The sequence below is a fragment of the Polyodon spathula genome, chromosome 5 (genome assembly GCF_017654505.1).
Source record: "Polyodon spathula isolate WHYD16114869_AA chromosome 5, ASM1765450v1, whole genome shotgun sequence".
NCBI lineage: Eukaryota > Metazoa > Chordata > Actinopteri > Acipenseriformes > Polyodontidae > Polyodon > Polyodon spathula.
The window spans coordinates 65474938-65489465 of record NC_054538.1 but is presented as its reverse complement, the minus strand read 5'-3'; the positions used below and the strand labels follow the sequence as shown (position 1 = coordinate 65489465).

The 14528-nt window shown below is 37.8% G+C and overlaps 1 protein-coding gene across 3 annotated transcripts in view; it reads right to left on the bottom strand.

Moving 5' to 3' along the window:
- Positions 1-350: 350 nt before the first annotated feature.
- LOC121316171 (centrosomal protein of 85 kDa-like) overlaps positions 351-14528 on the bottom strand; it is a 60082-nt gene continuing 45904 nt past the window's right edge. For 2 of the 3 annotated variants that reach the window (XM_041251037.1, XM_041251035.1), the window contains exons 4-13: positions 11319-11404; positions 10407-10524; positions 9008-9193; positions 8462-8614; positions 7642-7796; positions 5525-5642; positions 5156-5206; positions 4713-4820; positions 2483-2693; positions 351-1087 (exon numbers count right to left, since the gene is read on the bottom strand). In XM_041251037.1, the coding sequence (XP_041106971.1) occupies positions 924-1087; positions 2483-2693; positions 4713-4820; positions 5156-5206; positions 5525-5642; positions 7642-7796; positions 8462-8614; positions 9008-9193; positions 10407-10524; positions 11319-11404 (1350 nt within the window). In that variant the 3' untranslated portion in view covers positions 351-923. The remainder of the gene's footprint in view (positions 1088-2482; positions 2694-4712; positions 4821-5155; positions 5207-5524; positions 5643-7641; positions 7797-8461; positions 8615-9007; positions 9194-10406; positions 10525-11318; positions 11405-14528) is intronic. The other variant, XM_041251036.1, reaches the window with a different exon arrangement.

The following is a 14528-nucleotide window of genomic DNA, read 5'->3' as shown; positions in this document are numbered from 1 at the left end:
AGCGATCGATCGTATTTCTCCAAAGTCACTAGAAGTGCACAACAATTTACCTCCATCTGCATGTAAAGTTTAACTGGGACATTTCTTGACACAATCCTCAGCCGAAATATACTTTGCTTTTTTTTTTGCTTTATCGTCCATTTTTGGTATTTTACCTCCAATGCTGAAAACTATTTACCAATCTACATCAAAAATACTGTACACTGCAGCTCGCAGAAAAAGCCAGTACAGACACACTGACACTAGGGTAATTAAATATTTGTTGTCGTGTGAACAGTTAACCACTTTGGAGTATTTTTTTCAATGTTATTTGTCTAAGGATGTGTGGTTTTTTTTTTTTTTCTTCTAAGTCTAAGTGCTGTCTTCAGAATTGATACGTAGTTTGCGATTTGCTTGCGGTGTGCTATAGTTCATTTAAATTAGTTTTTTTTCTCTCTCTCTCTCTGTACTATGCATTGTCCCCTAAAAAGATGAATTTCACAGTGACCCCTCAGTTTCCCAATTTCTGCGAAAATTGCGAATTAGGTAGACCCCTACTTATCGCCCATATAAGTTAAAATAAACAGCACAACAGGATTTCTACCACAAACACATATTGCAGACACCCCTACAAATATTTTGTGATACCGACGATCTCTAAAAGAAATAAATAAATAAATACTTAGTCACAAAACATTACTCAAATGTATACCAATTCACAGCTTGGTTCCACGTTCAGGTGGAAAACTCTTGCTACTTTTGCTGTGGTATTTTTTTTTTTTTTTCCCAAATCCGTTAGCACACAAAATGCAAAGCTCTCTCCTGACTCTTCAGTCATTTGCAAGTTGCTATCTTCCACTGTGGCTCTGTAATGGAATTGCACAGGAGTGTGAAAAAGCAGCATTATAAACCACAGTTCATTATTGCAGAGAGGCAACAAAATGTCATTGAGTGATGCAGTTGTCTCCCATGTCCTGAGCGTAGCCGTCTGATATTATAGTCCTCAATTCATCAATGTCCTTTCGCAACTGACACACTTCAGAAAGCTTGGTGGCAAGACTACCCTCGCTATTAATATTTCCGGTCTCTTCACTTGAACAGTTCATGGCTGTTAAAAAAGAATAAACAAAGTGTAAAATGCACGGATGGTAGGCTAAACTACAAATGGGGCCTTAGTGATAACATACATACATCACACACACACATATTATAAAAAATAATAAAAAAATCACTGGGGACAAGAGGTGCCTTTACCATTTTTAAGACCAACATTTGAATTGTAAACCTTTTGAAACTTGTAGAATAAATACATATTTTTTAATTTTGCAGTGAACTTTATTTTAGAATGCGGTCACTATACAGGCCCATGAGTTGCAGATGTTTTTTGGTAAAATGCTATTGAACTATACAATACTATATTTCTAACAGTTGGCAAAGTAATATTGTGATTTAAATGGACATCACAGAGTAGTAGTAATAATAATAATAATAATAAAATAATAATAAATGACTGACCTCACGCCAGTACCTTGGGGTCTGCATTTCCCCAAGGTTATGAATACTAGAATTTCATTTTAAATTTTCCTTTAAGCTTTTCCTCCTTCGGTAGGGATTTCTACATGAAGTTGTGTGTGTGTGTGTGGCAGACTCACATAATTTAGCCTCTGTCTACTTCTAAAGCTGTATGGCTGAAAAAGGTTTGCCATGTAATGCCAGTGTTTTCATTATGTGGAAAAAAATTGCACAGGTTTCTATCCACTTCCTCTGGAGAAAACTACTGACTTAAAACAAAGTAAGTACATTCTCTGATGTCACTAGGAATGCTGAGATGAGTGACAAGCAGAACTGCTTAAATTTTGGGTTAAATAACCTTGGAGTTATAAAGCAGTACATAGTACAGGAAAAAATAAATTTAGTCAGGTAAAGCACTTTAAAAAAAAAAAAAAAAAAAAAAAAAAAAAAAAAAAAAAAAATTAAAAAAAAATCACTATGGTCTGTGGTTAAGTGTTATAATAAGATGTTTTTTACTGCCCTTTGAAAAAGGGGTTGTATAATACATTTTTTTTTGGGAGATGGGAGAATGATGCAACCAAGGAAGATTTCCCAGTGCTGTAAAACAGTCTTGTAGAATTCAAGGGTGACTTATCGAGGTGGGCTTTAAGTTGATCTCAGCCAAACCTGTCTAATGTATGGGAGGGTTGATTTTTAGTTTTGTGATTCTATTGAAAGATACTATCTTTGCCTAATTTTATTACTGGGTTTCTTTATAATGCTACTGGAGATATAATGATTGGGTCTCTAAAGTGTACAATAGTGTTTGTAATACAGTCAAAATCTGGAGATCCTGCAGCTGAAAAGTTTAAAATCTAATCACTTTTAAAAGCTACTTGCTGATCAGTTCCACTCTTTTCATTCTGCTTGATATATAAAAAGACTGTAGGGCCTCTTAGAGGATGCTGTCTCAATTCTCAGACTAAGAATAGGAGGAATTAGGAGTACTTACACTTTATTCCCAGCAGCAGAGCAAGGTTGGGCTCCTTGCCCTGGGCTCTCTGGGTGAGAATGCTGCATAGGGCCTTGAGTTCTGACAGGCACTGGGACATCTCCTTCAGGAGCTGCTGAACAACAGGCTTCTCAATGCAGGCCTGTTGTTTCTCATTGAAAAGCTGAAGCTGCTCTTTCAGGCTACAGTTCTCCTCCAGCAGTATCTGGTTCTTTTGGGGAATACAAAAATCTCTGTTAGCTGCATATCTGTTTTAATACAATATCATACAGTTTACCCATTCACGTGTACAGCAGAACCCCTATCTGATCGGCCCTCATGTATGATCTTCATAGGTCACCCCAGCATTTTATTCATGTTGACAGAAAGGCATCAAAATATGAGGCATAATCTTTTTTAAAACAAAAGTGAGTTTTTTTCTGTGTATATATGAAATTCCTACAGCCCTGACATTTCCAGCATATGTTTATAATAAAATAATTGTGTGGGACACAATACTCCTGGTTTAAAACCCATTTCTTTATGCAATATGGCATTGTGGTCAGCTTTGCAAATGGCCAGAACACCTACAGCAGGGGTGCCCAGCTCTTGTCCCAGAGGGCCGTAGCCTAGCAGGTTTTATAGGTCTCTTTAAATCCGTGCAGTCTACATTAATATTGTTGCATCTTCTCAAGTGCATGGAAAGATTAGCTGTAGTTCCAGTGTACTTAACTTCTGCTCGGTATATCTTGCAAATCGTGTTTGACTTATCAGCTCGTTTTCCTTTACATTTAGAAAAAAACAGAATGCTTGCACACTTTGGATTTAAAGGGAACTTCAGCACTACAGAACATAAACTTCAGGAAGTACATTTCAGCTGCGACTACATAACCCTAAAATAATTATTTGGACAAGAACAGCCACCACGTCGAAGGACCAACAGTTGTCAAAGTGATCCAGGTTTATAAGAAGTCCTCTAACTACCTCTAGTCCCTCTCTTGAGAGTCTAAGATGGCATGCACAATCATACTGTACAGTATGTTTGGCAGCAGAAGCTGCAATATACCAAACAACAGATCTGCATGATTCGTTTTTAAGTAAAAGAGTTTCTCATCAGCAGATGATAGGATGCCAGACTAGAGAATTTCAGTGGGTTTAGCTTTAATTAGTCAAGATGACTGATGGAAAATTACTTTTGGTATCAAACCAAACTGCAGCAGAAACGGTCAATAAAAGGGCCCATTAACTATTAAGCAGGCATCACAGTTGAAAGTAAATTCATGAGTGCTTGACTTGTCTGGAGTCCTACCTTTCGAATTCAAAATTCTCCAGTTCGCTTTGATACGATTACCATTCAGGAAACGTGCAGTATTCAATTACGCTAAAAACTACTGGAATTTGGAAAGCATCAACATACTCATTCCTTTTGAGTTTTCAGACGCATTTTTGTCAAGTTCTAAACATTGAAACGAAGTAGGAAAGAAAACAGTTTGTTTTCAAAGGTTATTTTCCATACGTTGCCCTTGTTATATAAACAGAATACTCTATGAACACTCACAGGGTATTAGGGTTATTTTATTCAGGTTATTATTCACCCATCCTCATTTGCGGAATAACTACAGTACTCCATGGACATGCATTCACTATATATACACATTTCCAAGAGGTAACAGGCAGGAGGGTGTCAATACCACTGTATGTCACTTACACAGTGGCAACTGTGAACACTAATTGTATTGGCTGTTATATCCAGGGGACTGAGCTGACGTGCAGATGAACCGCAAATGTCTGCTTCCAATAAATAAGTCATGACACATTATTATTGTTTGTTGATGCCTGCCTGCCTCCACTGCAGCAGGAGGATTCACACTCGACTTTTGAAAGAGATTTATTTATGTATGTATTGGTTGATTGATTTAAAGTATCTACCCGAATAACTCCCTCAGAGACCATGCTTTGCAGGTATGCTGTGTTGAGTAGTGGCAATGCACTGTTTACCACAACCTAGCGTATATTAACAAGAACATGTTAGCTGACTATAATTGTTTTTATACTATTTCTCCCTCAACAGCAACAGTTTTATTGATCTAAATAAAAGCAGGTCTTAATATTCCTGCCCTATAATGTATAAATCCAATATATGCAGACCTCCTCTTCCCTCTTCCCCCCTCCCCCCACTGTGTGTTAAGTGGAATGAAAAGGTGGTCAATAAATCATAGTTGTAATGTGATAAAATAATCAAACCGCCTACCTCTTTCACAGTTTTAGCCAGCCACTGCTGGTCATGTTCCTTTTCAACTGCCTGCTTCCTGAGCTCCTGGGAGATGATTTTTTCCTGTGCTAACTTCTGCTCTGCAGCCTAAAACAAAATTCATGCAAGAATTATAACGGACAGCATAGCAGAATACTGGAACTTTTAACTGTCTCCTGTAGTCTATTTGAAGTATAATGGTGGTTCCCTACTACCTTTCAGTTGTAACATACCAATCACTGCCCTAATGACCCATTTGCTGATTCACTGTACAAACAATACTGCTTAATTTACAGGTGAACTAGATGATTATTTCAGTTCAGCTGTAATTTAGGTTTTAGAAATGATATATTTTATATTAAAATAAGACCTAAAGGAAGATCTTGTAAGTTAAGAAGAATAACTATGACAGGTTGAGTGAACATGCCTTTAGAAATACCTACTTGCAATTCTGCTGTCAATTTCTCAATTTGTCTCTTTTGATTGTTTAAGGTCTGGAAAGAAGACAAAAACACAATTCATTAAAAGTACTTTGTTTCCTCCCTGTCACATCACCATGATGTATTATAATTATTCTGTTCCAAAGTTTTTGGATTAATGGTAACGAGAGAATGTAGAAATCCTTTTTGGTAAGAAATTGCACCCTATCTATTATAACTGCTCCAATCTGGAACAGGTAATTTTGTTTAATAAATTAAATACAGGAAAACTAGTAAACGTGCCATGACTCTTGGATGAATGTGCGTCACATGAAACGTTCTGATTCTCATAGAGATCACAGGCCGGCCCCTGGGACAATGACATTGATCTACCTGATTGTTTCGCTTGTTGTGCTTTTGGAGACGATCATTTTCACACTCGAGCTGCTTCATGTTCAACATTGGGAGTCTGGCACCATCTTCAAGGCACTGCTCCACTTTCTGCTGCAAGCTTGAAATATGGTGAAGATAAAAACAGATAACTTTCACATTATAAAGATGTAACCCTGTAAAAAGATGATTACAGCCCAGTCTAGTGTCAAGCCTCTTGTGCTGAACTGATATCAGTTTTGGCACTCTGTGTTTAAGATGTCAGAACTAGAGGTGTACTCCGTTTAGAAAGCCATCAACCTGGACAGTATTTGTATCGGTTTATGCTTCAGTTGATTTTACACAGTGTAAATTGTCCTTTTCAGTTCTAAGTGGACAATGCTGTACAGGTATTGACTTACATTTCAACCTTATGGTTCCATGTGCGATATAGCTGGATGGTTCAATAAACTAAATACAGGAAAACTAGTAAACGTGTTTCTCTGAAGTTCATTTGTGTTGGACCATTTCCAGTTTGCATTGGTAGTTATGTTTTTTTTTTTTTTTTTAATTCATAGCTTTAGGGTACAATATCCTTCAAATGTTCTTTGATGTGATCTTAATTGGGCCTTGGAAAAGAAAAAGAAGTTGTTTTAAAAACAACATTTTAAAACACAAAAACTCAAAATGCCCATGGGAAATAATTAGAAAATAATTTTCTAGATACCGGTTTACTCAACCCTTAAACTTCTGAAAACACAGTCCTTTTACAAAAATGTTTAATTAACCAGTGGTAGGAAAAAAAAATAATAACAATTTGCTTACCCCGCCCCCAATTCTCTTTAAACAGGCTCTCCCGATGTAGTTGGATGAAAAGATCCAAAGTTCACAGATCTGTCTGACACTAAAGTATTTGACGTTTCTAAACTGCTACTGGTCATTTACAAGAACTCCATCTCAAAATGACTGTGTGATTGATTTGTCACCCTGATGTCGCTTGATTTACAGATTCACTGTTTATATATGAGATCTATAGGACTACATCAACATTTTTTGTTTTTGTTTTTGTTTTGGTGTAAACAGTGGACTGCAGTAAAATCTCAGTTCATAATTGCTTGAGAAAAATAGGTTAAAAATACCAGTGACTAGTATAGCAGCTCACTTTTAAACAAAACCTAATTAGTTAACCTCTTTTCATGACTGCTAAGAAAAATTAAAAGGCAGTGGTCCACAAAGTTTAGATATTGTAGACAAGGTTTGGCATTTAAGTTCCCAATGTTGGTGGGCACCACTGTACATTTCATACTGCAGATACTTCACATGACGGCCCGCCATGGATCAAGGAGCCCGTACAACTTATGACAACTTTTCTTATGCAAACCTTTAATACTAAAACACAAAAATCAGCTCATTTGATTCTACTATGTGCAACTGTGGACAGCAATTAAAACTGAGGAGAGAAATTATTTTCCCAATATTAAACAACTGATAGCTTTTACCCGATTCTACAGGCCTGCGACCCACAGAAAGTCAGATTGGACTCAAACCCAGGACCTACTTGCTTTCCAATCGTAAGACTGCACAAGTCTACTTTTCAAAACAGAAACCCTCTCAATTATTTAAAGGTAAATGAAAATGAAATCCATACCAAAACATATAATTATAGACACGGTTGTCCCAAATTCATATATGGTGCAAAACGGTCAAGTTGGTTGAAATATTATTTTTTCACTTTCTTTAAAAAATGTAATACAATTAAAACAAATTAGAAATGTAGCCAACATCAATCCAATAGTAATTTTATAAATTGTGCTACCTAGAACAACAACCACTAATCTAAAGAATAATTCTGGTTTTTAATCAATTACCTTACAAGAACTGAGCCCAATCATTATATTCTTAGGCTTTATAAGGTAGGCTTTATTAAAATCACCTTTAACCTTAGTATAATGTAAACAGTACCTGATCTTACATAGATCTAGCTAAGACCAAACCTTGCTTATTTGCCAGACTATTGCTGAAAATGACGAGGTATTTCAACACACCTTAGAGTCACATGCAACCAAAGCTCACAGTAGCCTGGAAGCGTATACAATACGAGTCTTACTCCTAGGCCTGCTGTAGCATAAGGAAAGCTGTACCTCTGCACAGCATCGATTAGCTCCTTCTCCTTTATCCTCTGGCGCTCAAGGAACTCCTCTTTCTCCTTGACGAGAGCGTGGCTTTCCCCTAGCCTCTCCTCCAGATCGTGAACCGTGCCCTGCAGTTTGTGGGACGTCTCCTGAAGGACCTCCAGCTGTGGCATTAAAAACACCAACCTTTAGTCCGAATATTCAAGCCACATCAAGAGATAATAAAGAACAGGAGCAGGGTTTCTTATTTAACTTAAAGATACACAGGTGTGTTGTCCAGAGTGTTTCAATTAATTCTGAAAATGCTTTATGTAACCCTAAATGTAATATTTACTTCACACTATTAAAAAAAATATATATATGGTGCGGTTTGATAAGAAGTTTAGTACAGTTCAAACCGGTACATGTGCAGTTCTGTACTTCCTGAACAGATCATCGTTTAGGAGGTGCTGACCTCTGGTGGCATACTGTTATAGTACAACTGTAGTGCTGTTGATGTTGCTCATTTGTTTTTAATCTAGAGATCCAATTTTAGAAACCAACATATAAATCATATAAATATAAATTTTATAATAAAGGCTTTATTTTTCTTTTCAATTTATTTAACTGTTCAAGAAATGTAAGGCGTAATTTTGAAATGACATATAAACTGGACAGTATACCAGCCACACAATGGTAACATTTCTGTCCATTTTCAATTTTATCTCAAGTCTTTTCTTTTTTAGGACAAGTGTCGCCATCCACATTTACAATCAGTCTGGCAACACCCATCCTCCAGCAATAACGAGTGTGCTAGATATTACTCAGTGCAACAGGAAGACTGCTCTACCTGCTGAGCTTGGGTTTGTATGTCATCAAGTGAAGGGAGGTCTGCAAGGTACTTCTCCAGTGTCTCTATTCTTTGCTGTTTCTCCTGGTTTTGTTCAGATTCTTTCTGACATTTCTTCTTAACACTGCTAATATACTTCTCTCTGGTTTTCAGCTGCAAAACAAACATGAACAAAATTGTTAAGAAAAATGGAAGCGCCATCCAATCTAAAAATTGTTAGCAATGCAGAAGAAACCTTGAACTGTTCTGGTGCAAAAGGCAAGCTTATTATAGTGGCACTGCAAACCTACCCACCTGTATTGCTAGCACAGTATTTAGAACCTTTGGTACAATAATCACGTAAGTATGCATATCCCTTCTACTTTTATTCCAGCAACTTGAACAATTGCTGGGGAAAGTAGTATCCTGGGTTAAATCACAGGATTCTGGGTATGAATTAAAGACTCAGATGCTCCTCACTTTTTAAGATACAGCAATCAGTAAAAACACCTCTGCTTTAAAAAACAAGGCAATCAACAATGTCAAGGTAAGAAAATCAATGCCTACCTTCTCTTCCAATTTCTTTATCTCCTCTGTGTACTTTTGTGTGCTTTGCTTCAGGAAGTCATGGAGATGTATAACCTCCAGCTCTGCCGTAGCGAGCTTGTGCTCCAGCTCTGTGTTCTCATAAAGGACAGCTTTTTTTCTTTCTGACAGATGTGCCTGCAAGGGAGATTTATCATACCGTGATTCCTGTGGAAAGAAGAACAGGTCAAAAAGGTCGCTGCGAGAATACAGACGTTTTGAAGCACAATTCATGTCCTGTAACTTATTTCTGCACAAAAATGCAAACGCTAACTAAAACACAAAAACAAAGAAAGACATTATGAATTGTTAATTTTGAGGACAGCTATGTGCAGAGTGCAGGAACATTAACTCTTTGCAGTCCTATGTCGGACCAGGTCCGAAATTACAATTTTCCCTTTCTAGTCTGATATCATCAAAAAGACATAAAGCACGGGTCTCTAGTGATTTTTTTTCTCCGGACGATGCACAGAAAACTTTTCAATGGCAGAGTGAGACCAGCAGGAGTCGAATGAAACCAAAAAAAAAAAGGGAATATCTCATAGACCCATCCATTACAGAGATAACACGGACATAACAAAGGAGATAGCTGCTTCTATCCAGCGCTCAAAGAATATCACAGACATTTGCAAAGCTTTTTGAGATGTTACAGTAATAAAATAATGACTTGGATCACATTATTGAGGAGTTTGGTGATAAAACAAGTGATCAGGAGAGGATTTATCAGTATGCACGTCTATAAAGAGGCATGTGAAAAATACAGCGAACAAGGGGTGGGGCTTGGCTGTAGATACAGTACTGAGTGTCCTTTCGCGATTCAATGCCTTTTAAACCTGTTTTACTCTGAAAAAAAATATTTTAAACAACGCGTGTGAAATAAACCGCATGTGAAAATAAATTGGACCTGACACCCCTGACAAGTGCTGAATAAATGGACTGCAAAGGGTAAATAATACCAAGTTACTAAGCATTTTGTTCACTGCACATTTTTCACCTTAGGCAAATTGATCAAACATTTCCAGATTTTAGCTTTTTCCCCCTTTTTAAATAATGGCATGTTCAAATGAAACTGCACTTTTACACAAAATCTTGAAATCCAAAGTAACTTTGCTTCCTGGACTGACACTTAGTACCACACAGGGGCGCTAAAGAGAGCCACAAGATGAAAGGCGGATGTATTAATCATTACATTAATAAATCAAAAGGTGTCAGGGTTGGTACATTGCACTGCACAAGGTGTAACTGCATGAGTGGCCAATGGACTGTTCAGCCAACACAGAAACACATCTTAGTCAAAATGTTAATAATATTCATCTGGATCACCACTATGCTCCTATACATTAACAAATCATAACACACTGCAATTAACGGCATTACATACCTTTGGTTTAATTAGGTATGGATCCTCACAATTCCCATGTTGACGCTGGATTACTTGTTGCACCCACAGCTCATTTTGTGCTATCCTCTGAAGTAGCTGGGCAATCTGCTGCTTCTGCCTGCAAAATTCCAAGCCAGATTTTAGAAACCACGCCTACTAGGAATACTGGTTCATAATATGATCAGCAGCCAAAAGGCGTTACGTTTGTCAGAAATCACTTTGAAATGAACACTGGTGGGTTTAAACCCCAGCTTAAATCAAAAGTTCTAAATCAAATACTGTACTGCTTTAAAGATGAGTTAACAGTCTTTGAGTTCTATTATTAACAGCATCTGTTGGTGGTGGGGTCATTATCTACATGAAGTCAAGTATTTATCCTTTGCTACTTAATTGGTCTAAACAATAGCAGATCTAAATACAGTACTGTCACAGTTAAGCCTATATATAAAAATACAACCAAGCCTTCCATTTAACATGCCAAAACCCCTTTGTTATAGAAGAGTGATACATAATGCATAGGATAAAACAGCCATAACAATCACATGAACACAGGTGGGGTACAGGTTAGCAAGCTAGAGTTTTTTTTTTTTTCCTATTTATAATTTAGTGTTATTATATATTTGATACAATATGTAGGTGTACATACCATACATTCTTAGCCATACAATCTAATAATTTATAACAGGCCAGACAAAACAAGGCCTAGTTCAGTTCCATGCAGAAGGTTACAGAAGACATTAAACCTGGTATTTGCTCCTCTTTTTTTGAAAAAGAAGCAATTGTACAGTAGACTAGTGCCATATGAAGACCATCTCACCATTAAGATTGTTTTTATCAGTCCCTTAAGTGGCTGCAAGAATTGCTGTGTAACAGAATACAGCAAGCTGTCTGACTGCCTTATACAATACTCACCGATCAATCACCAACTCCTTCTGTTGCAGTAGGTCTTCTTTCATTTTTATTACAGTGTTTACTTGATAAGGGGATCCACCAGGAATCTGCAGACAAAATAACATACAGAACTGAAAAAAAAGCCTGACATTTATAATTAACAAAAGAGGACAGACACGAGGTGGTCTCAGAATCCTATTAAGTTGGCTGCTAGGGTGCAGAAATCCATTATGGTGTCACACTGTCAAGACATTAACAAATGGGAATAGGCTAAAATGATGTACCAAGCCAAGTTCTTGAGCTGTGTTCAGTGTATAAGACAGATACAACTAGAAAATGAAACTACATGCCTGCGTCACAGGACAAACTGTTTTACTGCTGGGGCTATGTTCAGTTTGCTGCTCTTTCTCTTTATTACTTAATCAGCAGTCAAACCGTTAAATCCAAGTTGGCACTGTAATCAGAAGTTCTTTTTTCTTAGCAGACGTAAAATGACCTTGTAACGGGAGATCTGCGCTGACTTGTCTGGCGCATTCATAGTGCTGCAGAAAGAAGGCAGCAGCCTTACAATATTCGCCTGTCGATCATGGCAGCGACACGGAGAGGTAGGAGAGAGGGGGTGTGGCTCTCCCTGTCTCCGAGTGGCTGAGAGGTGGACCTTGGGGATTGCTGGAACACAAAAGTGTAGGACGGAGACCCGAGCCGTGCGGATAGCGACGGTTTGGGTGACGCTGGAGAGGGCAGCATCTTTGTTTTGTAGTTTTATTACTATGTTTTGTTTTCCCTTTTTCTTTCGCCTTTTGTTTTCATTTCAGCATTTGCATGTGCACTGGACCCTGTACCTGGATTGGTAAACCCGTGGTCCTGTTTACTGTTGGCAGTATCCGGGCCATGGACAGCAGCGCCCTCTGTGGGCTAAAATAAACCATTGCACTGAGAAAATAAAACTGGACACCTGTGTGGTGTTTCCAAATACACCCTTCTGTCTCCCGTGTCAGTGAATACCCACACCCTTCCACAGACCTCTTTAAATTTACAGGCATTCTGAAATAGCCAAATTATTTTCCACTTCCCCCCATCCAAGCTTTCTTACTGCCAAGCTATAAATACTTTTCTAATAATGCCGCCACAGATCAGCAGAACACTTAGCTCACTTAAAAACATGGTGTTGCATACCTCAACCTGGCTTTCTCTTGCTAGGATCTCGTGATCACACAGACCATGTGGTCCAACTACAGCAGTGATAGCAGTTATCCTTCTTACTGAGATTATCTGTACTTCTTTATTTAAAACCGAGCCTACAGTACGCACCTCAGAATTAGAAAATATGCACATGCATTTTCAGGCCTGATAGCAGACTTCTCATTGCAGCAGTGTCCCAGCAGAGTGCTGCCCAAAGGACATAAGCACATTTATGCTTCCTTAGGTCCTTGGCAGCCCTTCCACTAACCTGGTCCCTGGAAAACATCTCTGTTGTGTTGGCCTATGTGCAAGCATTTCTGTGAGGGGCATATGAGGGACTTGCAAGATTTTTATTTATGGGTGCCATAAATATTGGAGATCCCATGAGGTAAAAATATTTAGATTGTATGTACTGCTAAATTATTAGTCAGTCTAATAATTTAGCTTCTATGTTATTTTTTAACCAAAATTAGTACAATTACATGGTTTCAAAAGAATGAGAACTAGTGCTTATTTCTTGTGGAAAATCTTTCCAGCTTTTACTGCAGGTCCATTATAAGAGATGCAGCTTCTAGTATTCCTTTCCCCATCAGTGATTATCTATGTATCTATGAATACTTTATATATATATTCACTGATTAAAATAACCACATTTAAATACAACATCTTTCCTTCTGTCTGCATGTCCATCTATCACATTCTACATGAATTTTCACTGTTGCACAGACTCCTAGCCTCCTATAATCATTTAGGTATTTTCTGAAAAACTGATAGTTTTGTTTAAAGATTATTGTCCAGTTGTGTTTCCAAAGCCAATTTGAAAGATTTTTTTTTTTTTTTTTAACACAAAGCCTGCCTTGGTGGGTCACCTGTGCTTGTGTTTTGTTTTCATCAACTAGCCCACTTGGGTTCTAATTATTTATTTATTTATTTATTTAAAAAAAAAAAGATTATTAGGATAGTCTACCATACAAGTTCTTTTACCATACAATTCTGAAACCTTCTTTAGGACATTCAAAAGTAGATTATCCTTGGGTTGAGACAAACAAAAAAAAAGTAAGAGTAATTTACCAAATGACATAATTGATTGGTGCATCGTGTTTTATTATTACATCATTGGTGATGTCATTGTAATACCAGTTTGTGCTGCTTTACTAAGTGCAAGTGTTGCTGTTTTTTACTTCTTAGTGGATTTAGCATAATCAATATGCATCCAAGGGTAAGGGAAAACAGTAATGTTTAGTTTACTTCAGTAAAGTGTATACCTGTACAAATATAAAAAATAAAAAATCCTTTAAATATCCTTTAAGATAAACAACAACAAAAGTACTGTATGTATGACAGACTTCTTGGGACTAGTTTAGTGTTTGTAACATGCAGTACCACTGACTAATGCCCTTACCCTTGGAATCACCTATTTCCAAAATCACCAGTGTCAACAGCATATGCCAGTTTTTAATACTATATACTTGGTCTCCGTAACAACTTCCGTAATGCAAGTCCCTTCAGGTTAAGAGGTTACTGTAGATCTGAACAGGACTTAATAACCTTGGTAAATCCCCTTGATGAGTGTCACAAAGACGGCTGTAGTGGGTGAGGTCAGACCAGATACAGGAACCAACTGCCTGATAGACTCAGTGTGACCACGTGCCTGTTGCATTCTGGAACAAGACGCTACGTCACACAGCAACCTTCACCATTTCATTCTGTATGGCAATGAAGGCAAGCTAGCGACCTCACAAATTTAATGGTTGACAGTTCTTTTTTAGGGAACCAGGGTTATGGTAAGTAACCGTAAATGACAACCATTACGAGTTGGGAAATGTATACCTGAGCTGTTGCAATGAGCCAAAGCAGCCACGAGCCTTGCCCTGGCACGAGCCTAACTGGAAAACTGCTGCGCAAGAGGGCAAGCTGCATCAAGGACTCTGGATCACAGACGACACCGCTGAAGTAGCCACATTCAGTTTGTAAAGCGTGTGCGGTGTGGTCCATGCCGTAGCGTTACATATGTCAGGTAGGGATGCCCCATGAAACCCTGCCCGAGAT